General features: G+C 60.9%; 1 protein-coding gene across 10 annotated transcripts in view; it reads right to left on the bottom strand.

The window, feature by feature from the left end:
* The window catches only part of ESPN (espin), a 30,103-nt gene extending 5,280 nt beyond the window's left edge, over positions 1-24,823 (bottom strand). For 2 of the 10 annotated variants that reach the window (XM_032495076.1, XM_032495072.1), the window contains exons 1-12: positions 24,349-24,823; positions 21,118-21,311; positions 11,974-12,160; positions 11,668-11,850; positions 11,394-11,525; positions 8,726-8,927; positions 7,432-7,703; positions 4,660-4,821; positions 4,362-4,569; positions 3,014-3,040; positions 1,781-1,926; positions 1,434-1,697 (exon numbers count right to left, since the gene is read on the bottom strand). In XM_032495076.1, coding sequence (XP_032350967.1) covers positions 1,434-1,697; positions 1,781-1,926; positions 3,014-3,040; positions 4,362-4,569; positions 4,660-4,821; positions 7,432-7,703; positions 8,726-8,927; positions 11,394-11,525; positions 11,668-11,850; positions 11,974-12,160; positions 21,118-21,311; positions 24,349-24,642 — 2,271 coding nt within the window. In that variant the 5' untranslated portion in view covers positions 24,643-24,823. Of the gene's footprint in view, positions 1-1,433; positions 1,698-1,780; positions 1,927-2,129; positions 2,989-3,013; positions 3,041-4,361; positions 4,822-4,906; positions 5,680-7,431; positions 7,704-8,725; positions 8,928-11,393; positions 11,526-11,667; positions 12,161-21,117; positions 21,312-24,348 lie in introns of those variants that run through there. The other 8 variants (XM_032495074.1, XM_032495070.1, XM_032495077.1 and 5 more) reach the window with 7 other exon arrangements.
* Positions 24,824-26,162: the final 1,339 nt, after the last annotated feature.

The raw sequence follows: 26,162 nt of genomic DNA, 5'->3' as shown, positions 1-26,162 counted from the left end.
TGTCCAAGATCTGCCAGATCCCAGCGAGGCCTCTCCTCACCCCAGACAGATGACCCCTAATCTAACTTCCCTGCAGCCCAAACTCTCCCTGTCCATGCTGTCAGTTTTACTGCTGGATGAGAGGCTCTTAAAGAGGCTGAAGCTGGGGCTTCCACTCCTATTCCCACCCCTCCTCACTCCTGGAATAATAGTACCATGTGTAGAGCTAGGCTTGCCAGGCACCTCTTAGAGTCTCATCTATTCCTCACTTGCAGTGCCGGGCTTTTCCAGCCTTGAGGGGCTGGGGAGCTGCCCTCATCTCCTCACAGGCCTCCCAATTCATCCTGGCCCACTACAGTCCATTTTCCACATACAAATATGATGATGCTACTTCTCTGCTGGACCCCACCCCCAGACTTTCCACTGCTCCAGGAGAAAGTCCATTTTCTTCAAGGCCAGGCCTTAGTGACCTGACCTCCACTGACATCTCCAGCTCCGCCCCTTCGATAGTACAGTCCCAGAGCCACCGCCTACTCTGACTCCCACACCTCCCGTCCTTCCTGCTCGCTCTTTGCCCTACTCTTTCCCCTGTCCACCTCTTCCTCATCTTCCAAGTCTACTTTCGACATCACATTCTCCTTCCCTAACACCACCCCAAATCCAAATAGGATGGTCGGTGTAGGGCTGTCCCAGACCTCTGCCCTCCCCATCAGAGGACCTCCCCGTTTGCTCACTCTCTCACATTGCCCTGTGTTTTCTCCCCGGGGGCACTTATCACTCTGCTAAGGTGCTGTGCTTGCTTGTTGGTTGACCACCGCCCCCCGCCCCGTCACCCTCCGGCAGCCACCTTGAGAGCAGGCCCTGATATATTCACTGAAAATCCTCAGAGGCCACAACAGTGTGTGGCACATAGATGGCACCCAGGGAACATCTGTTGAGCAGATCAATGGCAAACTATCCTGCCAGCCAGTGACAGTCTACCCCTCTGACAGATGAGAAAACTGAGGCTGGATAAGGCTCAGTAACAGTGTCTGGAAAGTGTCAGTGCAGGGAAAGAGCCCAGGCCAGTCTGACTACGACCAAAAGTCTACTGATGTGGTCCCTGGATCAGCATGGTCAGCCTCCCCGGGTGCTTGTTGGAAGTGCAGAATCCCAGCCCCACCCAGAGCACCTGAATCAGAACTGGGCATTTTCACAAGATCACAGACGATTTGAAGGCATATTAGACTTTGAGAAACACTGCCATCTCATTAAAGGACAGGCTGCTGGGGGTGGGGGGGTGGGGGGTGGTGGCCACTAGAAGCAGGGAGGTGGTCCAACCCTGCTTTTTTCCCAGAGGTAATGGGAGCCTCCTGATACTGAAAGGGTGGGGCATGTTGGGGGATGGAGCTGGGGATGGGCTCAGGGCCCAGGTGCAGACCCCCGGACCCTCTGGGAAGCCCCATCCCGCCCACCTTCCGCCTCTGCTCCTCTTCCTCCTGCATCTTCAGCTGCAGCTTGCGCACCATCACCTGGCGCTTCCACTCGGGGATGGGCCGGCCCTGCTCGTCGTGAGTGGGGATGAGCGCCTCCACGTCCAGCTGCAAGCCTGGCGCAGGGGTGGCGGGCGGCGCAGGTGCCACGCTGCCGTTGAGCAGTGGCTGGGACCCCGTGGCTGGCGGGGTGGGGCTCCGGGCCCATGATGGCACAGGCGACGCCGGCGGCAGCGGCGAATCGGGCTGCGGGGAGAAGCGGCAGGGCTGAGTGCTGGACGGGCCAGGGCGAGGGGATCCCAGACAGGAGCGTCTATCGGGTCGCCTACCTGGGAGGCCAGCTGCCCACTGCCTGAGAACACCGTGGTCAGACCCTTGCTCTGCGGCGTCGGCTTCAGACTCTTGCCTGCCTTAATCTCAGCCAGCAGCTCCGAGTTGTCACCCGTTGGGGACATCATGTTGAAAGACTTGGTGCCTGTGCAGAGGCAGGAGAGGAGACTCTGGCTGGATGTGGAGCCTGCATCCCCACCGCCCCCACCCACCCCTCTGCTGCCCCCTCCCCTTGGGCCCAGAGGGCAGCTCTCAGGTCCCGGCCCTGAGGGCAGCTCTCTGGGATCCCAGAGGCGGGTCCTTCCCTTGTGGGTTGCAAGGCCCCACCATCCTCCTGGCTCTACTCACAGGGCGTGGGGCCGCCGCCTGGAGGCCCCTGGGAGTTCATGATGGCTTTTGGGCCAGCCCTGGGGACTCTAGTGACTGTCTCCGCCCAGCGTACTGACTGCCCAGCTCCAAAACACTACCTGGGGCCAGCCACTCGACCTTTGTCCTGGGTTCCCTGGCCCGGCCCCTCCAGGGTGGAGTCTCCCTCTGGCCCTCTCTCTGCATCAGCAAAGCCCAGTGACCCTTGGACTGAGTCACCCTGTGCTTCCATGGCTATAGACTTGGGACTCTGGATGCCTGAACCCAGCTGATCCCCTCCCCCCAACACATACCCACAGACAGACATGCACGCAGACATACTGGTTGCAAGCCCGGAGCACACTTACTGCAAAGCACAGCTCAGTTCTGGGGGACTCAGGAAAGCCGAGCCCTTACTAAGGATATGAGGATGGGGCACCCAGGAAGAAGGGCCAGGAGGATAACATGCAAATGCCCAGCTCACAGTTTGCATTTTCCACCGAGACTGGCGGAGGTGACTGGGGTTTGGGGAGGATTGTCTTTAGAACCAGCGGAAGGAATCAGGGCTGAGCGGGGGGAACAAAACAAACCAACAGCTCCTGGGTTCTGTGGGCTGGGGATCCCAGAGCACAGTTGGTCGGGGTAGGGGAAGGTGAGGGCAGGCGCCGGCAGTTGGCTCATTGCTTTAGGCAGAACTAGCTGCCGACACGGGATGAGTGCGCATGCATGGGGGTGTGGTGGGGGAGAGCCTGTGGCATCCAGGACCCCTTGCCTGCCGGCCCCTGGTCCTGCCCCTGGTCCCCGGCCCTTTCAGCCTCACTTTTCCTGAGCGCGCCCTGTCCCCCGCCCCCGCGCCTCAGCCAGGAGCCGCGCACGCAGCTACTCACTCTTCCTGTGCCTCAGGACTCTCACTTCTAGGGACAGAGAGAGAAGTGACAGCGAAGTTAGGAGGGGGGGGTGCTGGGGTGAGGCTAGGACAGCGGGGACAGCAAGAGAGGGCCAGGGAGGCCAGGAGGAGGGGTGGGAGATGTGCAGAGGAGGGCAGACAGGAGAGGAGGAACTTTCCTGGCTCAGGCTGCTCTGGGGCTCCACAAGGGTGGTCCACTCCATTCCCAGCATTGCTGGTGCCCCCGAGGGCTGGGCAGGACTGCCATTAGCCCTGGCCCCCCTAGCAAGGGCCTCAGTCTTGGCATTGGGTTGGGAGAGGGCACCCAGCCCAGGCTCTGCTGAGAAGGGGTGTCTGGAGAAGCCCAGAGCCTATTTTTCTTCTGTCCTAGCTTCAGCTGTGCTCCAGGCTGTCGAGGGAAGACACTGACCCCCGAGCTGGGGGCCTTTCTGGAGGCTCAGCTGATGGTGGACTCCTACCACGTATGAGCTGGTCTACAGGGGCTGGGGCTCCAGAGGTATCCAAGGAGCCCAGGCAGGCCCTACCCTGGCCCTGCTTGGAGCCTTGCATCCCTAGTCAAGGCGATGAAGCTTTGGATGGTGCCGCTAAGCATGGTCCCTACATGGAGTGGCTGGGTGGGCAAGGCACCCCCACCACCCCCGCCAGGCTGAATTGGAGCGTCAGCACCCAGATACCACCTCCTGGCCCTTCCAAGAGCCCTGGCATGCAGGAGACTGCCCCGTATTTCAGAACAGGAGCCCAGGAATCCTGGTCACCAGTCTAGCTCTTTAAAAAGGATGCTCAGGGGAGTCACCGGGAGAGGGGAGAGCAGGGCATGATGGGTCATTTTTCCCATAGCAAAGCCTGGGCTGGATAGGGGCCTTTAGTGGGGAGATCTGGATAAGAAGAGGCCCTGATGCATCTGAGAAGGGGCTCAGGGCTGTAGCTAGCTTGGGAGAATAAGAGAAAGAAGTGAGGAGTGGAAGAGAGACTGGATAGACATGGGGCAGGAAGAAGGTTAGCCAGCAACCCTGCCTCCTTGAAGCTAGTTCTGTTTCTCAGAGCTTCCCTCCAGCACCAGCTCATCAGAAACACCAGCCACCAGGGCTGGGAGGCCTTCTCTAACGGATGCAAGACAGGCCCAGAGAGGGAAGGGGACTTGCCCCAGGCCACACAGCAACTCAGAGCCTCCCCTTAGGGTCAAGTCCTCGTTGGGGTGGGGGCTGCAGAAAGATCAAATAAAAGAGGAAGAAGCACAAGGGCAGAGGCAGCTGGGGGAGGGGGTGGTGTCTGTTTCCCTCCCCCTCCAGGGCTAGCGCCGCCCCCCACCCCTCGACCTGCGGACTCACTGCCAGTGGACGAGGAGGAGCGACGTTGCCCGCAGCCAGGGCCAGCGCCCTCGAAGGGCAGAGGCGGAGCAGGCGGCGGCGAGCTCAGGGCCTCCGGCAGGGGCGGCGGCGGCGGCGGCGGCGGCGGCGGGGGCGGGGGCAGCTCCCTGGACACCTTGGGGTCCGCGCCGCAGCCATTGTGCACGTGGTTCCCGGGGAGCAGCGCCGCCTGCGGGGGAGCGGAGGGGCCAGCGAGTGAGCAGCGGGCGGCCGGGCCGGGTCCCGGGCGGCCGGCGGGTGCGGGCTGGCAGGCACGCACCTCCTCGCTGTGCGCCATGCCCGGGTGTGCGGCCAGCGGCTCCCGGGGGCAGCGGCCCAGCTGGCGGTAGTAGTCCCCCGTGCTGGGCTGCTTGCTGAAGGCGCGGGGCTTGCGGCTGGAGTCCTGCCTCCGCAGCCCGCTGCGGCCGTCGCGGGAGCTCAGCTGCGGGAAGACAGCCGGCGGGCTGGGCTTAAGGCACCTGTCTCTTTGGCCTCCCACGTCCCCTCCCCCAACCCCAGGTCTTCACCTCTGGGGGCTTGCGGCCAGCTGCGGTCCCAGACCCTCCTGTTCTCAGAGTGGGGATGGGGCGAGGGTCATGGGGGCCTCAGTGAAATGGCAGGATAGGTCATCAGTAGGCCCGACAAGGAGGGGTTCTGGGCAGGAGCAAAGGGGTGCAGGGCCCCCCACTGAGGTTAGAAGGGGCGGGCCTAGGGGCGGGGTGGCCCAGCCCAAACGCCAGGGGGAGCCGGAGAAGGGGTAGCTCCCAGCTTAGCCACCACTAAGGCCTCAGCCGCACCCCACTCCCGGCCGCCAGACAGTCCCACATGAGCCCAAGGCTGCCGTGAACCCTCTACTGCTGCGGTCCTGCCCAGAGGAAGCCCACTCGAGAGACGGTGTTCTGCTGGGCTCCTGCTTGCCCAGGGACCTCAGCCGCCTGGCGCGGGGCTGGGGCTGCTCCTACCTGCGACTGTGCTGGTGGCCCCGCTGTGCACCTGGTAGCGGGGGTGGCATGGACTCCACACCTGTGCTACCTGATCCTTCCTCTCAGGTTACAGCCCAGCCCGCCCGCCCAGCCTCACCTATGAACGCCTAAGAGGTCTGTCAGCCTGACATCGCCCAGGGTCTGACAACCCAGGGCTGAACCCCCCTAGCAGTAGAGAAGGCCACGGGGGCTCCAGGCTCTGCCGCTGTGCCTACCCCGCAGGCCAGATGTGACCCCGTCCCTTTGAGCCTCTCTCTGTCCTCTCTGTGCTGAGCACCCCAGCCTTCATCCTTCCTACTCATGCCCTCCATCCACCAGAGACAAAATTCAGGCCTGACCACAGGAAGCCCCCATATTTGGCTCCCCGGAGGTCATGCCCCCGCCCTTCCCCTCCCGCATCTGGAAACCATCGCCGTCCGTGTAAAGGGACACCGACACCCGCGCCCAAGCCTCGGGTTTCAGGGGTGGCAAGACGGGCTCGGGTGACATTGCGGGTGGCCCGCGTCGTGGCAGCTGCTCCCCACTAAGCCCAGCCCAGGGAAGAAAGTGGGGTGGCGGGGCCAAAGGCCAAATCACCTGGCTGGGGCTGTCCCCTGCCCCACCCAGCAGCCCAAGCACCTCACAGTGGCCCTGGACCCTCCAGGCCCCACCTAACCCAGCTCACGTTGCAAGGAAATGCGACGCCACAGGATTTGTTTTCTGGGCCAGCCTGCCCCCTCAGCGCCCCCTGCAGCCCCCAGAGTGGAAATCAGGACCCTGCTCTGGCCTGCAGTCAGGCAAAAGCTGGCCAGAGGGCGGGAGGCTAGGGGGTATGGCGGCACACAAAGGGCCCTTTGTGGAGCAGCCTAGCGCCTGCGGCTGTGCACGCACACATGCGGGAGGGACACAGGACTGCAGTCCTGGTGCTCTGGCTCAAGGGAAGGGAGGGGAGCAGGCCCGGCCACCTGTCCTGTGGCTTGGGGCAGGGCCCGCAGGCCTGGCCTGAAAAGTCCACTGGCCATAGGCTCCCTGCAGGCCTCTCCTGGGCCCCCTCCACCTCCTGGAGATGAAAGGGGAACCTGACAGAACCTGCTCTGAGGTGGCACGAAGGTGGGGGTGGCAGGGGGAATTGCTGTGGATCTGTGTCCTTCCCCTCCCCCACCCGGTGGCCTTGTGACCCAAGTCACCTGTGGGAATTGGTTACTCAGCTTGGCCCCGCAGCAGCTTGCCTTGGGCTTGAGTGAGAACTACAAAGTCAGGGCTCCCACAGGACCCTAGGGGGCCTCCATCCCAGTCAGCCACCTGGGCTCTCGGGCTGCCCTCCCCACTCAGACCAGCCTTGTTCTGTCCTGTTGGCCAGAACCCCAGGGCTCCCTCTGGGCCTCCCTGCCCTGAACTCTCAGAGCTGTCCAGACTGGCTCTCTGCCTGCTCCCCGGCTCCCTAGCCTCAGCCAGCCAGGGTGGGACAGGCCCTGCCTCCTGGGCGCCTCACACTCGAGTGCCCACACTGGACCCTTCCCCTTCCCACAAGCTTTCTTCTCCCCGAGGCTCCCACCTCAGGACTGGCTTTCCACCCACCTGGGAACTGAAGCCCAAACCACCAGTGGGAGTGAGGGTCCTGCTAGTGCCCCCTCCCCTGGCCTCCACTGCACTCCTGGCCCTCACCTTCACACCTCTGGCATCTCCCACCTGGAAGATGCTCCCTTGGGAGCCATTCTCCACCTAAGCCCGGAGCTGGGCATGTGGACGTGTGTGTGGAGGAGTTGGCACACGTTCTCTGCTGACTCCATGACCGCCCTGCCCCTCTGTGCAAGAGGCGGCGAGGACCCAGCTCCCGGAGAGGCGTGGCTCCACCCCTCCCCTGCCCTGCAACTCCCCAAAGAGGGGTGGCTTTGTCTTCTGCATCTCCTTGTCCCCAGTGCTCAGCCCTGGGCCCCCATGGGGCTGACCAGAAGTTTCGACTCCTGAACAGGCCATTGGCCTGGGGACCCCCACCCCGTACCTAGAAGCCAGGCCAGCCCTTGGCCTCTGCTGCCCCTATCAGCCCACTCCTGAGCTGGGAGGCAGGGAGATTGCTGAGGGTTTACTACCTCCTTCTTGAAGGCTTCGGTCTCCACGTGGCGGAGTTTGTTCTTAGTCTGTGTGTAGATGTCAGCTGCGGGTAGCCCCACAGGGGGCTTGGGAGCTGGGTAGCCTGGCGGAGGTGGGGGCAGTTGGGTGCCTGGGGGTGGGGGAGGCGGAGGGAAGCTGGGTGCCGGTGGAGGTGCTTTGGGTCCCTCCATCTTGCCCTGGGGCAGGCCCGGCTCTGCGCTCAGCATGTCCACATAGCTCTGTATCTCTGCGGCTCTTGCGCTGGGAAGCCCTGGGGAGAAAAGGAAGGTTGGGGTTGGGAGTTTGCAGAGAGGCTGCCCCTAGGACTGAGCCCTTCTCCTTCCTGGAAATGACCTGCACAGGGGGGAGGCAGACTCAGGGTGCAGCTTGGCATGGCTGCACTGTCAGCCCCCCAGTGCTGGGCCCACCCTTACCCTGAGCCCTGCCCCACCCCCCTGAGCCCTGCACCTATTGGGAAAGACCTGCGCTTGAGTTTGAGGAGAGCTAGCAGGGGGCCATAGGCTCCAGGACGGGCCTGCGGAGAGGTGGCTCCTCAGGGCAGATCTGTTAGGGCAGGTGGCAGGAGTCTGGACGGCCACACCCCATCTTTGCAGGGTGCCCCCCCAGCTCCGCAGGCCACCACCTGGCGGCATGAAGCAGGCATCGCGGGTGGGTGGACACGTATGCTCAGGGTGCGGTCAGCATGTGTGTACTGGAGTGCCTGGCTTCTGCCTGTTTGTGCATCTGTGTATGTTTGTGAATGTGTACACATGCTTCTTTGTATTTATGACTGTGTTTGCCTTGGTCTGTGGACCTAGGGTGTGTGAGGGTGTTGTGTGTGTGCTCAGGTGCACGTCTGCAGTATGGAAATGCATGGCTGTGTGCCTGTGTGCGGTGTAGGTGTGCGTGTTTATCTGCGTGGCTCTGTATGTGTGGTTGTGCATTCATCTCTGTATATTGTGTGTACACATAAGTGTGCACTCTTGAGTGTGGGTAGGTGTGTGTAAGGTCTGGGGAGCATTCCGTGCATGTGTGAGTAATGATGCTGAATTGTGTGAGGGGTGTGTGTGGCTTTTGTTGGTGGGAGAGTACGTGTGGATGTTCAAGTATGTTTGTGATGGACACATACAAGCATGAGAGTTACCTGTCCTCACCAGAACCAGTGTCCCCACCTGGTGACATGTGGCAGCCTCCAGTGTCAGCTGTGGGCAAGCAGGCCCAGGGATGGCCTGCAGGGCCCACTGGTCTGGCTCTAGGCTGCCTTCCCTCCTCCTTCTTCCCAGGCCCACTCACCATGTTGAGGGCGCCGGCCCTTGATGCTGGAGTGGCTGGAGGAGCAGGAGTCATAGTTGGAGAGGGTGCTGGTGGGCGAGCTGAGGTCAAAGTTCGGCGGCTGGACCGACATGGTGGTATTGGGCGAGGACATGCCTGAGTCAGGCTGCTTGGTCTCCAGGTCAGCGGATGGATCCGGGGACAGCACGCGGTGCTCCACGCTCTGAGCGGGACAGGAGGCCATCAGGGCAACCCCGCTCCGAAGTCCAGCACAGGTTCTGGGCCAGGGTCCTACTCAGGCATGCCCTGGCTGTGTGACCCTGATCAAGTCACCTCCCTTTCTGGGCTCCCTTCCCCATCATCAGAGGGTCTCTTGGGTTCTTCTTAGGCTAAGATTCAATCCCAGCCCCCAAACAGCAGGACCACGGGTTCCTGGGAAACTCCCAGCCCTGGCCCAGGCCTTCTAGAGGGGGCTGGGAGGCTGACAGAAGAAAGGACGCTGGGCTGGACCCCAAGGGAGGACAGTCACGGCACCTGCCTTCTCCTTTCTCATCCACAGGCAGAGGACCCGGGTTCCAGGGTATCTGTGGCAAAGGGGGCTCGGGGGCAGCAGCTGGGCACAGGGGAGGGGTGCCAGTCCCTCACAACTTGCAGGAAAGATGGATCCCCCATTACCTGTCCGGCAACCCCCATCTCTCCTTGCTGGACTGGAGCAAATCCTAACATCAGCCCGGCCCATCTCCTGATGGGGCCTTTGGGGAGAGGGTGGGGCCCGGGGTGGCCCAGCTGAGCTGGGGGGTCAGCCTGAGCTCAGGCTGCCAAGCCTGTGACACCCTCCCCCCACTGTCTCTGCCCCTGCCCCCAGGCCTGACCCTCCCGCATGGGCACGGGCCGGGGGGGGGGGGCCCTGCTTACGTTGCCCATGCTGGGCCTGCTGCCGGCAAGACCGCTGCTCGCTGCCTCCTGCCGAGGCCCACTCCTCCCTGCCCCATGCCCCCGCCCTGCCTGAGAAGTGTCACAGGCCCCCCGGGAACGGGAACGGGAGGCAGGCCTGGCACCAGGTAACAGCTCAGCGGCCACGCTCATTGGCCCCGTAATGGGCTCTGCGGGAGTGTTTGCCTTTTCTGGGCCAGTGTCCTCCATGGCGTGGATCTGTCACTGCCGCAGCTGGGCCCGCCTGGTGAGGGGATCAGGGCCTCCACACCCCGCCCAGTTCAGGGGGCCAGGCCCTGCTGCCCAACCCATGAGCCAAGGGGAGCCATCAGAGCTGGGCTTTCGGGGGACAACCTGAAAATGCTCTTTTCCACTGCTGGCAGCAGTGGGCACTGGGGTGCCTGGCCCTGGCCCAGGGATAACAGAGGTTAGGGGCACAGGCTTTGTAGCCTGTGGTGATGGCTTCAAATTTCACCACCCCCACTTGTGAGCTACATGACCTTGGGCAAGTCACGTATCCTTTCTAAGTCTGTAGGTACACACAGAAACTCAGGTAGTAAATGGGGATAACAGGACTGCCGGCCCCATTAGGTTGTAAGATTTTAAAAATTAGTGAAGTGCTGGGCATGGTGGCCATTAAATGCCATCCGTGTCAACTATTAGTATTAATGTACTGTGAAGATTAACTGAGATTACACCATAAAGCACTCAGCAGGGTACCTCCCGGGGTCCGAATTCGTTGTTCTTGCCTGCAGCTGAAGCCTCCATCAGGAGGTGGTGGAGGGCTGGTGCCAACCCCCTCCAACAGAATCACAGATTCTCTCAGTGGAAAGGAACCCAACCCTGGTGAGAAATGCCCTGCAGTGTCCACTCCTGCTTGTATACCCTAGCGACAGGGCACTCACTACCTGCTGGGTCACTGCTCTCTCTGGGCAGCCCTTTCTGGGAGGAAACTCTTCCTTGGGACCAGCTGCAGTCTTTGACCCCTGGGCCTTGCTGTGCTCTGGAGTTCCCAGAACCAGGGTGCCCCTGTGTGCTCGAAGATAGGGCAGACAGTGCTCTGGGCAGGGGGCCATCCGCCTTCTCTCCTCCAGCCTCGTTTTGCAGCCCCTCTCATGGCCAGGCTGAAGATGCCTGTGAAGCCAGCCCTTTTTCCTCCCTCCTGTGCCAAAGCCCCGGACTGGGAGCCATCCACACCTGAGCTCAAGTCCCGCTGGGTTACTTCTCGGCTGTGTAACCATAATAAAGTAATTTTAAAAGTGTAACATGTGTTTCCAAGTATGAAGTAGCCAAGCAGTAAGTAAACATAAAGTGTAGTGGTGGAGAGGTGGGTCCAGGCCACCTGAGCTCCAGCCCTTGATAACTGTGATCCTGGGTCTTCCTAAGACTCAGTTTACTCACCTGTGAAATGGGGAGGCAAGCACTACCTACTTAAATCAGCTAATACCTGTGGGCAGGTGAGTGCACTTTATTGTTTCCTATGGTATGGAAGTGTCATTGTAGCTCTGAGATTTGGCTCTCATCAGGACGAAGCTGGTCTTCCTTCCCTCGACATTTTTGCCTCCACCCCCTCACTCCCCAGTGGTCAGTGGTCACTGGGTCATGTTGGGGTCGTGGACAAGGTTGTGTGACCTCGGCAAAGGGCTTCACTTCCCTGAACCTCAGCTTTCTCCGTGATAAAAGGGGCAACAAAACCCACACCTGGGGGGTGGTGGGGGTAGGGTAGGGGTGAAATAACGCGGCGCCCAGTGGGTACCATGTTCTCCACGGTGCGCAGGTAGCGGGTGCAGTGGCTGTGGCCGTTGTAGTCCGAGAGGTCGGCGGCCGTGTACCCGTCGCGGTCGCGGACGTCCAGCTCCGCGCCGTTAACTACCAGGATCTGGCAGCACTGCAGGGAGGGGCGCGCAGTGAGGACCCCGGGCAGCAAGCCGGGACCCGCGGCCAGAGCCACGCTGTGTTGAGAGCTCATCGCCAGCAGAGGGCGCCCGCCCCTCCCGCGCTCACCCGGCCACGCCCCGGCCCGCCCTCACCTCCAGCTCCCCGTTCTCGGCGGCGTCATGCAGCGGGGTCCCGCCCCACAGGTCGGCCGAGATCTCGCCGCCGTGCAGCAGGAGCCAGCTGAGCACTTTGGCGTGGCCGCGGCTCGCCGCGAAATGCATGGCCGTGGCGCCGTCCTTGTCCTGCTCCGACAGGCTCACGTCGGTGCAGCTCACCTGGGTGGGAGGGGGCGGGGCAAAGAGGGGCGGGGGCTGGGCGCCAGGCCCCTCCTGGCTCCATCCCCGTCCCGCACAAGCCCCGGTCCTTCGGGCCCCGCCCCGACCTGTCCCCGAGCTCACCAGCCACACGATTACCGGGCTGTGGCCCATCTGCGCAGCAGCGTGCAGCGGTGTCATGCCGTCGTGGGCGCTCAGGTGCGGGTCTGCGCCGCACTCCTTCACCAGGTACTGCGTCACCTCCAGGTGGCCCTCCTGGCACGCCAGGTACAGGGGCGTGGCACCGTTCTTGGTTTGGGCATTCACTCCCCTGCGAAAGACACGGCACCCACCGTGGGCTCTCAGCGCCTGTCCCCACTCCAAAGACTTCTTCGCCCCTACCCGCTTCCGGGGAGCTCTGGAGGGCTGGGAGAGTGGTTTGGAGAAGGCCTAGTCACTGGGCCCTGCTGCCCAACTCCCTCTGGATTCAGTCCTGCTCCAGCCTCCCTGCAGGGGCTGAGGAGGACTCTGTCTTGCTCCGCATCTCCCCTCAGCAGCCTCCTTTCTACAACGCACATCTGACTGAGCTAGTCTCTGCCCTCAGAAAATAGCCCATCTTTTTACCAAGGTCTGCAAGGATGTGATGACCTGGCCTTTCCCTACCTTATCAGCCACTCTGACCCACTGTCACTGTGACCTGTTCTTTGACCACTATGCCTTTGATCATGTCCCCCCTCCATCTGGAATACTCTTCCCACCTTTCTTTAAGGCTCAGTACAGATCCCTCCTCCATGTGGCCTGCCTTGATTTCCCTAGCAGAACAGGCCTTTCTTGCCTCTGTGCCCCATACTGTCCTGGGCTCAGTCCATGGGCCACCTGTCACGCCTGGTTGATCATAACTTATTTTGGCCTCTGCCTCCTCCAGAAGACTGAATTCCCAGAGGGCAGAGTGGTAGGGTTGCCAGATAAAACACAGGATGCCCAGTTAAATCTGAATTTCAGCTAAACAACAAATAAGTTTCTAGTATAAGTATGTCCCAAATATGGCATGGGACATACCTATATACCAAACCATTATTTGTTGTTTATCTAAAATTAGATTCAATATCCTGGTTGTTGTTGTTGTCGATCTGGCAACCCTACAAGTGGCTGACATCCACTACCCATGTGCTATGATGCCAGCAGGCAAATTCTCACTGAAGGCCCCTGCTTCGGTCCTATTGTCATTTCTGTTTTGCAGAGGGGCAGTTGAGGCCACACAGGAGATAAGAGGCATTTGAGTGCACATCTGTCTGTGTGATGCGAGGCCAGGTGCAAAGCAGGAACAAAAGGAGTGAAGATGGAATGGGGGAGGGGCCGTTCCATGTCTTCACTCCCTGTCAGGCTTCCCTGGAGCCTAGCTTGCAGCTGCCACTGCCACTTATCCCTGCTCCCCAGCTCCCACAGAAGGGTCTTAACTGGGGAACCAACCCCATGAGGTAGAGTGCTGCTGGGGAATAGGGAAGATGGCCTGGCCCCTGCCTGAGTCTCAGGTTTTCCGACTTCATAAAGGATGTGGACCCCAGGGTGCAGTTACCAGATAACAGGCACTAGGTAGAGCCACAATCTAGGCCTAGACCCAGGAGCAGTCAGTCCATGGCTCTCCCAGCCGGTCTAGGACATAGCGGATAAGAAAGGGGTGGGGAATAGGAGCTACACTTCTCCTGGCTGGACTAGAGCTCTGTGCCCCAGGAAGTGCAATCCTTCATACGACTTCATATCCTCACACCCGTCTGCCTTCCCATCTATTTGCCACCAGTTTCAGGCTCCACCCCCACCATCCACGCCCTCCCTACCCCATCCAATTGCCTACCATGTGTCCATTAATGTGGGCACCAGGCCACCCACTCCTCCTCCATCTACCCACTCACCCATCCTCTTGTCACCCAGCCATGACTTGGCCCCTCCCTCTCACACGCCCCTCGGAACCTCCCAGCTGACTTTTCCCTGTCCCTAAAACCCTGGTCCCTGTCCACTGCCCTGACCCCAGGCTGCCTACAGCCCCCACCAGGCACCCAGTCCCTGCCCTATCCTTCCTCCTGACATAGGAACCCCCCTCCTCAGACACAGAGCTGCCATTTGCTGGGGCTGACACCGAGCCTGGGACCATGCCTGGCTGTCCTCCACTACCCCACCCGTGTTGGGGCAGAGTAGTGTCACAAGCCAGTGTTGCCGACCCAGTACATGGCAGCAGATAGAGACCCACCCACACGCCTCACTTCGGGAACATACTGGCTCTTGGCCATCAGCCTCCACGCCCCAGTGCCTGCGTCGCACGCCCCCTCACCATTCACATGCTGGTGCGTCAGTATCAGCCTGTTTAATATTTCATGACTGACACTCAGTGGCCTGAATTATTCACCCTGTAACCAAAGCACAGCAAGTGCTGGGGTCCTGGGGATTGGAGACTGGAAGGGGCCGCCACGCAGGAGGAGGCCAGAGGCAATGTACACAGCTCAGGGCACCAAATCAGCCTGGAGCCCTTTCTCCTAGCACACCCTGCTTGGCAGGTACTCATGACCCAGGGGTGTCCAGCCAGCCTGAGAAGGTCTCAGAAGGTCTGAGAAGCTGGCACAGAGCAGGACCCGAGCAGGAGGGGGCAGTCGTGCCCACAGCCTCCGGCCAGGCCACTGGCCGGCCCTCCCAGCTGGAGCCCCACGTATGGAGTAAGTGCTCAGTGTTCGAGCTCAATCACCCAGCTTACTAGTGCGTCAGCCTCTGCATTCATGGCCCCCATTCTGGGGCCACAGCCGCCAGCCTGGGAGAGCCCAGAACACGGGGCATATACGCTGATGAGCCGGGCTGGGAGGGGGAGTCCCCACTATGTTCCCCTCTTCAACGTTGGAGGCAAGAAGAATGAACACCCTCTTGCTCACAGGGGAAAACTAAAAAAATATGGGTGAACGTAAGGGACAAAATAGATCCATGAATCTAGGTGGAGACAGAAATGAATTTTGGGGGGAACTTGGCGAGCTAGTTAGGTTTATTTAATCACTTTTGCAAGGGAGGGGAGGTAATTAGATTTCTTTATTTATGTATTTATCTAATGGAGATACTGGGGATTGAACCCAGGACCTTGTTCACATGAAGCAAACGACCTGCCGCTGAGCTCTACCCTCCCCTGAGAAATGAGTTTATAGCAGTAATGAGAGTGGTGACTGGTAATAACAAGAGGGGGCACCATCTGTTCAACAGTTGCTCCATGCCAAGCACAAGACACACTTTCTTCATCTAGCCCTCCTCACGCGCTCCCGGGTGGGGTCAGCAGCGTTCCCCTTTTACAGATGAGGAAACTGAGGCACAGGGGCTAGGATCACTGGATGACAGAGAGGCAGAGGGGAACCTGGTGCAAGGAGGACCTGGGGTTCCCACCCCCAGCTGCGTTCTGCCTCTCTGTGTCCACAAAGCTGTCCACAGAGTCGGGACTATAATCAGCCATGAGACGTGCTTGGTGAGGACTGGCACCTTGTTGTATTTTAGGATCCCTCCTCCTGTGCCTCTGGTGGGGGCACTGCTGGCCTGCGGTGTCCAGGCCCCGCCAAGCACAGGTCAGGCCGGGCAGCACTTCCCAGTGGAGAGTCACTGCCTGGGGGGGAGGGGCGGGGGCTCCAGCGCATCAAGTTCGAGCCATAGAGTCGCCATGGGTGAAGGGTCCAGTCCCAGCCCCTGCGCTTGGCCCTGGCCTTCACCCACCGCCCCAACTCTGCAGCTCACTGCGCAGGGTCCTGGCATGGTCTTTACTCACCAGAGCCTCAGTTTCCACATATGGCAAATGGGCACTGTGGACACTCCAGGCCTCTTGTGAGAGATGGAAGAGGAAGCTTCGGAAACTTGCAAGTTTCCTCTCAGGGAAGGCAGGTCTTGGCTTCCGGGTACCGCTGCCGCCCCATCACGCATCCCCTGGGCCTCAACACGGTTGCTTCCATGCTACCAACCCAGGCGGTTTTCCCCAGCCTCATCTGAGGTGGTCACTTGCTAACAGGCACCCTTCCCCTCCTTGAACACCTGCTCCCCTCGGCTTCCAGGACAAGCACCCGCCAGACCTTCTCAGCCTCCTTTGCTGGACCCCTGGCCCCCATCTGACCTCTAAATGTTGGGGTGCCCCAAGACCTCTTTTCTAAACACACTCTTTTCTAAACACACTCTTTTCTAAACACACTCTCCCCCTCGGTGAGGTCATCTACTCCCGGAGGTCAAAGGCCACCTGTACTCCATGCCTCTCCTGCTGGGACCTGGAGTACATGGGGCCCCAGCCTCAGCCCACTCATCCATCTGTGCACTGAGCACAGAACTGCACATGCCCGGAGCAGACCTCTGGACACTGTCCCTCAGTTGCCACCCCCTTCCTGTCCACATTTCAGTAAAGGACACCAGGCCACCCTCCCTTGAGTCCAAGCTCTAGGAGTCTTTGGAAACCCTTGCTCTCTTTATAGGTCTGAAGCTCCCCAGCAACGATCACATAAATCATGACACTTTTCTTCCTCTTGGGAAAAAAGATGATACGGACGACTGTAACTGTTAAAGGAATCACCCTGGATGACACCAAAGAAACATGGAACGCTTGTAAGGTTTGCAAGGCTGGTGCCAGCTGACTGTTACCGCTGCCACAAGGAACAAGGGGCGATCTGCCCACGGAAGCAGACTCGGGTCAGAGAACAGCATTTCCAGCGGCCTTCCCCACTGCCAGTAACGTCTGCCCCAGCGGAAGTCCTGGAGGGGCTGAGCTCCGCAAGGATTAGAGCCAGTGGTGGGCTGAGGCCACTCGGAATAGAAAGTCTCAGAGCCTTCGGCAGTGCTATGGCTATTGTCCTCTGATCGCGCCTCCTGGCTTATTTGTAATGACCTTCATTGAGGCCTGGCCCAGGGGAAGAAACACAGCCCGGGCTTGAGAAATATTCTAGAACAGTCAGCTTTACACACCATCCATCAGCAAGCCTGGAATATTTCCAGAAGCCTTCCCTTATCCGCCTTCCAGGCCCTCCTGGCCCTCGATGAAGCCCACCCAGACCCCGCTGCAGGCCTCTGCCCTGGCCAGTTCCGGCCGCCACGCCCCCACGCCAGGGCTGGGCGCCGCGGGGCCTCTGCTCATTCAGTTCTCACCTCCTCGGGGAGGCCTTCCTTGACCCCCTCCATTTAAAGGACTCCCCAGTCACTTCCTACAAACTACCCCTTTTCACTTCATGGCACCTCTTTTGAAATGTCTTGGCACTTGCCTCATTCAGTCCAGGGACACGTGTCACAGGGCTGCCACACATCAGGAGGGGGCAGAGCAGGGAAAACAATGGAGCCCTGCCCTCTCAACCTGGGGCTGCCGGACGGCGAGTAAGCGGGAATGTCTCTGCGTGTGGCGCACGTTCTCCATCTGTCTCCTTCTCTGCCCCTGGGGCTCCCCCACGTCCGTGAAGCTGTGAGGACTTGCTACATCCCTAGCACTGTGGGCACAGGGCGCTTGGGGTACATTTGGATGCTAGTTGTTGAGGGAATAAACCTGGGAGTGAGACGGGCAGCCAAGCCAGGAGCTCTGCGATGCCTCCTCACATGTGGCCTCAGCTGGTCCATTTGCCAGACGGGCCCTGGGAGGCCCCGAGGGAGCTCTGTCTGAGGTCCTGTGCAGTGAGCTGCGGGCAGGACAGCAGGGAAGGGGCAGCCCCAGCCCCAGGCAGAGCCCTCAGCCTTCTCAGGGGGAGCTGAGCGATAGCTGAGGTTTCCTGCTCGAGGCAGGGGCTGCCGAACCCTTCCAGCTGGATGGGGCTGCAGGGGCCCAGGTTCCGTGAGGCTTTACACTGAGGAGGGGAACAGGAGAGTCCCCGGTGAACGTGAAAGGCCCCAAGAGATTAGCGCCTGCACCAGGACAGGGAGGCAGACCCGGAGAGGGAGTGCAGTTTGGCCAAGGCCACGGAGGGAGCCAGTGGGACCCCAGCCGGTCAGTTAGCCTCTCGGAGACACCGTTTCTGTATCTGTATCCCACCATGAGGCTGGGACATTTGTTTGGTCCGCCGATGTATCCCCAGCATTCGGCCACTATTGTCTGGCCCAGAGTAGATGCTCAGTAGACATTAGTTAGTTGAGTCCATCTGTAAAATGGGCTGATTATAGAGCTACTGTCTAGAATGAAGCTTAGACTACTGCTAGGTGTCAGGCCCCTAGCTGGCACTCAGCAGGTGGGACTCCTGGCCAGCACACTCTCCAATCTTTGTCCTGGGGCAGGGGAGGCCTCAGGCAAAGAAGGCACCTGCAGGGAGCTGGGGCGGGTACAGTTTTTTGGGCAGACTGGTTTTCTAGCTCTCTGTGACTGGTAGACCATGGAGGGGCCCCAGGGGCAGTGAAGGCCTATGGCCCCAACACTCAGACCCAAGGGTGCCCACTGAGCCCAGGGCGCCCCTCTGGCTACTCAGGCCCCCGGTAAACATGTGGCGGGGGTGGAGCGTGCATGAGATGGTTCCTGGGCCCCAGGGCGCTCAGGAACTCTGAGGGTCACCTGCTCCTGGTCCCGTCTTAGCCCCAAATGGGGATGTGGATGCCTGGTTCCCCTCCACCAGCCACCAGTGCTCCTGGCCAGGAAGGCTGACTCTCCCACTCTATCTCCCTCAGACCCAGGGCCTAAAACAGCCCCAGCCCAACTCCTGCCAGCCCCTGCCTCTCCTCTCCTCTCCTTCCCCAGGGGGCTCAGAGGGAGGGTCCCCATGGGGCAGCAGCCCCTGAGGTCACTGTGGCAATTCCTCTGCCTCTGGGAGGATTTGCGCAGTGGGCTGGGATAGACAGGAGGAGGGGTGGGTGGGTGCAGGCTGTACCTGCAGTCTCCAGTCCTTTTTTTTTTTTTTTTAAGTTTGAGGAAATAACTGTTCTTTATTCATTTTAAAAATTATTATTTTCTTAAACATAAAAGCAGAAATAAGATTACATGCATATTTTAAACTTGGAATCTTTTTTCCGGTCCTTTGTAACGCCCCGAGGGGCAGCCCAGCATCAGTGGCCCTCCTGTTCCTCTGCAGTTAGTCACTGCCATGGTTCAGGGTGCCCACAGGCTCCCTGAGCAGGATCACGTTTCCCAGTTGTAGGAGCTCTTCCTCCCTCACCTGCCGCCTGGGAGAGCTGAGCCCTCGTGAATAATTCACAGCGTTTCACAGCAGGCCAGGGAGGCTCATGACAGTGGAGCCGCAGCTCTGGAGCCAGGCTGCCTGGGTCCCCTCATGGTTCCCTGTGGCCTGGGGCAGCCTGAGCCTCAGCCCCTCCCCAGCTCCCAGCCCTGGGGTCCCCAGCCTCGGGGAGCAGGAGTCTCTACCTCAGAGGTTGGGCGCTGGCCCCCTAACCCCCAGCCAGCAGGCCCCACCTCAATTCCCAGTCACCCCTCTTGCCTAAGCCCAACCTGGCAACCTCTCAAAAGTGCCTCCTTATCTGCCAGGTCACACGTCTGGGTGGGAATGGAGCCAGAGCCCTCTGTCCGCCTTCCTGAGATTCATGGTGGCCTCTGGGGGGCTGGTGGCTCATCAGCCCAGGCCATCTGGCCACAGAGTCGGCACCAGGGCCCAACAGCGGCCAGGACCGCCGCATGGCCCCGGAGGGGGCGGAGTCCCTAAGGCTGGAGTCTTCCTAAGGCTGGAGCCCCAGCATGTTTCAGGCCCCAGACTTCCTGGTGAGGAGGGGCGCAGGGGCCAGCCTGGGGCTGCACCCCCACCCCTCATCGGCACTTCCGGGGCAGGCTCAGAGCCCCTTCAGCTCACACCACTGGAGCTAAGCTGGCATTGCCATCAGCCTGATTGCCTGGGGCCCACGATGTGCAATGGGGGAGGCTGGTGGGTGCCTCTCCCCTCTTAGGACCTCAGTGCCCTCCGTGTTACATGAGGAGGTGGTGTCTTGCTGAGCACCAGAACCACCGAGGTAGGGGTGGGGGTGGGTGCAGCTCCCCAGCCCCAATGCAGGGCGTCTGGGACTAGGCACCCAGGGGTACAGCCAGGCTGGGAGCCTGCATTCAAGGGTCTCTGGGGCCCTCCTGCTCAAAACCCCACTGATTGTGATGTGACCTGGACCCTATAGCTTGTTCAGAAGCAGAGTGTTCATACCAAAGCAGTGCCCAGTGACCCATGCAGGGACAGCTGCAAGGAGACCCCTGACCCTTGAGGTCAACCTGCTGGTCTCCCACTGACCAAACTAGGGAACCCCTTGCTTAGCAAGAACAAGCCAGGCTCAGCCTGCCTGTCCTGGGCTGAGGGGATGATTGCCTCCCAGCCTGGGGGCTTTAGTGCGCCTGCACCTGAGGCAGCCAGCTACAGCCACCCTGCCTCCAGGCCTCGGGGCCAGCCTGGCATCCTCAGGAGTGGAGCCAGTGCTGAAGGCACCCTGTGACTGCTCTCCTCCCTGAGCTGGGCCTCCTGTTGCCACTTCTGTCCCAGGTACCCGCTTGGACTGACAAAGGTCGCCCATCAGAGCCCCTGCCTGTCAGGTCCCCACGGACACCAGTGTCCCACTCCCTCAGAAAGGGTCTGAGTGGGTTTCCCTCAGGACTCCTGCCTCCCTGCAGGCACACCTGAAACCTGGCTCCTTCCCCCCCACAGGACTCCCCATGACTCCCATGCTCTGCATTGAACCCCCTTCTTCTGCACACCCCACCCCACCTTGGGGAACGCTCAGCCTACTGCTCAGCTGCTGTCTCAGACCAGGCCCTCGCCGAGGGCCCCACCGGAGGTTTGGGAGTCCTGTCCCCCTTGGTAGTGGGAATGCAGCCTCAGAAATGACAAACCGCTCTCTGACAGGCCAGGGGCTGTGGGGTCGGGAGGAGGGGAGGAGGTCCAGGAGGCAGCCCTCTCCCTTCACTGCTTCATAACTGACTCCTCCTCCTTCTGGACTAGGGGTCTAGGAGATGCTCCCCTCTCTTCACCCCTACCCCCCATTTAGAACAGTCGTGCAAATTAGCACAGGCCAGAGCTAGGGAGAGCAGCCTGCTGCAGGCCAGTGAGCATCCTGGAGGGGAGGCAGTGATCTCGGCCTGTGTGCCCAGCCCTCATAGGTGCACCTGCCTGCTGGGGGAGCGCCTGCTTGCAGGGCTCCGGGGCCAGTGGCTGTAGGCAGCCAGCCAGAAGGTGAGAAATTTCAGCTTGAGTAGGAGCTGTCCCTGGCCAGGCCCCTGGCCACAGAGATGGTCCAGAAGCAGTCCTCCCCCTGGAATGCTGGAGGGGCACGGCTGACTTCAGGCAGCCCCCAGAGTCACAGCCCACCCCACCCAGAGCCCCCCCTGAAGAGGAGTGTCCTTACTCAGGGTGGTGCCCGATGAGAAGCCTCAGGGAGGGGAAGTCTCCTTTGGCGGCGGCGTAGTGAACAGGTAGGGCACCTGTGTCTGTGGCCACGGTGGGGTCCCCACCGCCGTGACACAGCAGCCAGTTCACCACCTCAGGGTGGCCGAAGCGGGCAGCCAGATGCAGGACTGTGGCACCAGAATTGTCTCTGTCCTGTGGGAGGGGAGCCTGTTAGTCCTAAAGCCTAGTCCTGCCCCCATTCCTCACTCAGACCACTTCCTGCCTCCCACCAGCCACCGGGGCAGCTCTGTGCTCGGGCATCTAACCGGCCGTCTTTGAACCTCAGTCCACAGCGGCAGCACCATGCCGTTCACGCTGGGCTTCCTGAGGCCTGCAGGTCACGACGGTGAGGTGCCTGCACACAGCAAGCTTTCAGGACATGGCACCCTTGTCATTGTCCCAGCAGGAGCACCTGCCACCCAGGTGCTCAGGGAATGCTTGAAGGAGTTGCTGGGCCAGGAAGGGTGGCCTGTTGGGGCTGCTATCAGGGTTGTGGGGGGCACCCCCTGCATCCAAACCTGCCTCCTCCCTCTCCCCCTCCCCAGGGGAGGAGGCCTCCAGGTTGGTGTACATCCAACAATCCAACCTCAGTGCAGAGAACTGCCCCACACCGAGCAGACTCCCTGCTCCCCACCCCAGGGAACAGGCTGTGTTCTTGCATGTAGAGAAGGAAGCTTCTGGGTACTTGTGGGCAGGGCTGGGCAATCAGCCAGTGGTGGTAGGTGTGGGCTAGAGAAGCCCCTAGGAGGGACTAGGGCAAAATCCCTTTCCCAGGGACCCCAAAGGGCAGGGGCTGATGGTTTGGGCCCAGAAGTGCTGAACGACCACCAAGGTGTGTGTCTGTTGTGGGAGGGGGTTGGCAAATGCTGCCCAGGTGACTTGCAGGCCAAGGAGGAGTGTCACTGAGAACCCAGAAGTCAGGACCCAGAGGTTGGTGAGCTTGGGAGAGTGGGCACGGGTTCTAGAACAGAACAAGCTGCCAGCACCAAGCACGTGGGATGTCGGAGGGGTGGGCAGGGAGCCGGGCAAGGGCATGGGGAAGTGGATGGGGCAGCAGTGAGAGGTGCTCTGGGTTTACTAGGATCAGTGAAGGGGAGCACTGCCCAGAGAAAGGGCACCACGGGAACAGGTGCGGCCAAGGCAGTGGGAGCTGGAGAGACCCTGAGCCTAAGGCAGGTGAATCGCAGCAGCAGGAGAGCCTCTGAGACTCCTCTAAGAAAAGTGAAAGGAAAAGAGAGGACAGAGGGAACAGAGCCCACAGAGCCCAGGGGCACGACTGGGAAGTCATGGTCAGACTATGGGGTGGGGGGCAAACAGACTGGCTGGAACGGAGTCAGGGAAGAAGAGGAGGCAGAGTAAACAGCCCATAGGAAGTGGAGGACGATGCTGAGACTCCTCTGTGCATGGGACGCCCAGGGGAGACTGGAAGACTGGTTTAATCTGTCCTCCTGAGCCCAGAGGACAAGGCTGGACAGAGGTGACCCAGACAGGACCACAGTGAAATATGCCCTGAGCCCCAGCTCTTGAGAAAGGCCCTTGTTTCCCACTGGCCTCGTGGACTGTGGGTCTGGGACTCCAGGGGTCCTGGCAGCTCTAGGCCTCTGGGTGGGGGTGGCACAGGCCTATGGCCTGTCCCAGAGGCCCTGGGAGCCTCACATGCTGTGGCCGGCACCCTAAAGCTGCTTATCTCTCTGGGCTCAGCAGGGCCCCAGATCGAGGTCATCCTCCCCCTACACACACACTTCCGCCCCCAGCACCCAAGCCTGCCAGGGCTAGAGGGTGGAGACTTGATAAGCTGAGCACAAGGCCACCTGCTCCTCCACCTCCTCTCCAGTGGCTGGGGAGGCTTCCGGCCAAGGCTGGACACCAGGATCAGGGAGGCATGCCACCTCCCAAAAGAGTGGGCATGGACCAAATGCCAGGAACTCCCGATAACAGAGCCAGGCAGGGGATTAGGGGCTGGGCCATTTCCCAGGAAGGGTGGGATGGGGGGCCTGGCCAGCCTTCTGGCCCAGCTAGCCCGCTCAGAGGCGCCCCTGCCTCCTCTCTGTCTATATCCAGTTAACGCAGTGGTCTTGCTAAATGGAAAATCAGTTCTGGTTCCTCCCTCCATTGATTATCCCCTATAACCAAAATATCACGCAAATATCTAACCCCAGCCTGCGAGACCCTCTAGGACCTGGCTCTGCTGGCTTCTCCTCCCTCACCCCACTCCAAACATGCCTGCCTCCCTGCCGTCCCTAACACAGGACAAAGTGTCCTGGTTCGCAATTCTTGCTCCCTGCACTCAGAATTCACTGGTCATCACTGGGCCAGTTCCTTCCCGTCAGCCAAGGCTCCCTTCAGAGGTCACTCCTCAGAGGGGCCTTCCCTGACCACCTTGCCCAAGCAGCTTCCTGACGCTCCCCTCCTGGCCTAGCAGCACCTGGTTTACTTTCTAGCCTGTGGGTTTGCTGTCCATCGACCCAGTGGACTGGCAGTTCCAGGAGATCAGAAGCATACCTGAATCTCCAGGCCTAGTACCTGCTGGATGCTCGATTTCCAGCAGGACTGAGCTACATATCAGGGCCTGAGCTGCCTCCTCCTCCTGGCACCAGCCTGGTGGCCACTGGGTGAGACCAGGTAGGGTCTCGGGGCAGAAAAATGCTCAGGCTGGGCTGAAGAAGCTGTGAGGCCAGGAAGCACTGATGTCCTGGGGTCAGCTCAGGTCCTGGGGAGGCCTCACGTTTACCAAGCCCTCCACCCCGAGCCCACCCCCTGACCTTAGAGACACATGCAACGCAGCCTGGGTGGGCGGTAGGACTGTGTGCCCCACCCCTTCCCAGACCTGATCTTGGAGGACATGGGCTTCTGATTCTGCTGCCCAGGCTCTTTGTTCCCCCACCCACTCTCCAGGACTCCCAGGATCACTGTGTCCCCCTCCCTCCTCTCCAGCTTAAATACTATCCCAGTTGAGCCCAACTTCCTTCTGGTTTCCCATCACACAGGTGCTCTTCTAGGTAGCCGCCAGCATTTGCCAGAGCATCTGCCCTGGTTCTCTTCACCCGGGGAACCCATCCATCCCCCAAGTCCCTTGGAGGGGGCTCCAAAGCAGACTCAGTTGGGAGGTGCCCAACCCCACCAGGAGCTCCAGGCCAGAACTCTTCTGGGGAGGAAGTCCTTGGACGCCCAGTGAGCGGCACGGACTCACCTGCACTCCACAGCCACCCTGCGAGAGCAGCCACTGCAGGCAGGCGAGGTGGCCGGTGGCGGCGGCGTCGTGGGCCGGCGTGGCGCCGTTGCGCGCGCGGGCCGCGGCGGGCAGGGCGGCCTCCTCCACCAGGAAGCGCAGACAGTGCAGCTTGCCGGCGCGGGCCGCGTGGTGCACCGGCAGCGCGTCCAGCGGGTCGCGCAGCGAGGGCCCCAGCAGGCCGGCGGCGTGCAGGGACCTCAGCACGTCCAGCTCGCCCTGCCGCGCCGCCTGCAGCGCCTGCTCCAGGGCCATGGTGCCGCCCGCGGCGAGGCGACCCGCGCTCAGCGCCTTCCCCGGGCGGCCATGCGCCCGTCCTCGGGCACCGGGAGAGCCCGCGGCGCGGCCGTCGGGGCCCGCGGGTCGGGAGGCGGAGCGGCTGCCGGCCAGGCCTCTGCCCCGCGCTGCCTCGCCCGCCCCGCTCCGCCTCCGCTGCGCTCTGGGGCCCGGGGCCCTGCAGAGCCGGGCTTAAGCCTCGGGCCCGCCCCCTCGCCGCCTCCGCCCCGCCCCCTCCGCGCCGAGGGCCGGACTCGGGCTCGGGCGACAGAGGCTGTGCGCCCAAGGACTTCTCTCCTAATCTACCTCCCGTCAAAATGGAGCCCAGCAGAGTGGCCAGACTGGGTTCGAATTCGAGAGCCATCCGGGCGCTGGCGAGCCGAGCCCCTCGATTAATTCATTCATCAACTCAGTGTCAGTTTCAGGCTTTGGGGACACAAGCCAGCAAATAATTACCACAATTCCGGAGAGTGACAAGTGTGATCAGAACAGGAAAACGGGGAGACAGGGAATGAGTTGTACGCGCTACATGGGTAGTCAGGGAGCCGTCCACCCGAGGAGGTGCTGAGGGCTGGGCTTTATCCAAAGGCGTGGACGAAGGCGTTTCCAGGCACGGGAGACTTCCAGGGCAAAGGTGGTACACCAGGAACAGGTCTAAGAAGTCCCTGAGGGGCTCTGGGTCTATGCGCTGGCTGGTGGGACGGGTGTTGGACCCTCAGTCCTCCTGGGTCCCTCCAGACTCCAAGAACTGCCCTCAGAGTCTCCCTGTGGGAGAGAGGGAGAGAAGGGGAAAGGACAGGGGTGCCTGGTAGACACTGGTTTCTGGCTCTAGAGACCTTGGGCTCAGAAAGCACCCAGAGCTGCTGTCTGGGGTGAGAGAATCAACTGTGAGCTTGAGAGCCTGGGGCTGCCAAATCGAGAGACAGGGAAGCCATGCAAGGGCTGGGGGGCAATGGAGAGATCCCAGAGCAGTCACCATGAAAGCAGGGCCAGGACCCCTCCCTGAGGGTGCAGGAGCGCCCTGGGAGGGCAGCCGGCCAGGAGAACATACGTGCACCAAACCACACAGCCTGCTTGGCCAGAAGCCCTTCGTGGGAGCTGGAAGGAGGCACAGCCCACTGGACAGGAGGAAGAGACTAGAAGATGGGGGCTGTGGAGCTGTGGGAGAACAGTCAGCACATCCTGCAATCTTGAAACACCCTGTGTCCTTTCTTTCCCCGTCACACCCCCACCTCCCCACTGGAGCCCTTCGAGGGCTCTGCCCTGGGCTGTTTTACCCAGCACCTAGCGGGCAGGCACAGGATGGAGCTGGAAATGTGGTAGAGGGAAGTGCTTCCAGGAACAGCGGGAGTCCTAGCCTGGGACTCTGGGGCTACCACAGATATAATTCCCTGGGACTGCCACATGGTGGCACCATGTGCAATGGCCTCCTGTGCTCCATGGCACCTTTTTAAAAGGGAATGAGTGGCCAGGTCACTATCACTGGGTCAGACTCGCCT

The sequence above is a fragment of the Camelus ferus genome, chromosome 13, assembly GCF_009834535.1.
Source record: "Camelus ferus isolate YT-003-E chromosome 13, BCGSAC_Cfer_1.0, whole genome shotgun sequence".
Taxonomy (NCBI): Eukaryota; Metazoa; Chordata; class Mammalia; order Artiodactyla; family Camelidae; genus Camelus; species Camelus ferus.
Note: the sequence above shows the minus strand (reverse complement) of the source record. Positions and strands in the feature narration are given on the sequence as shown.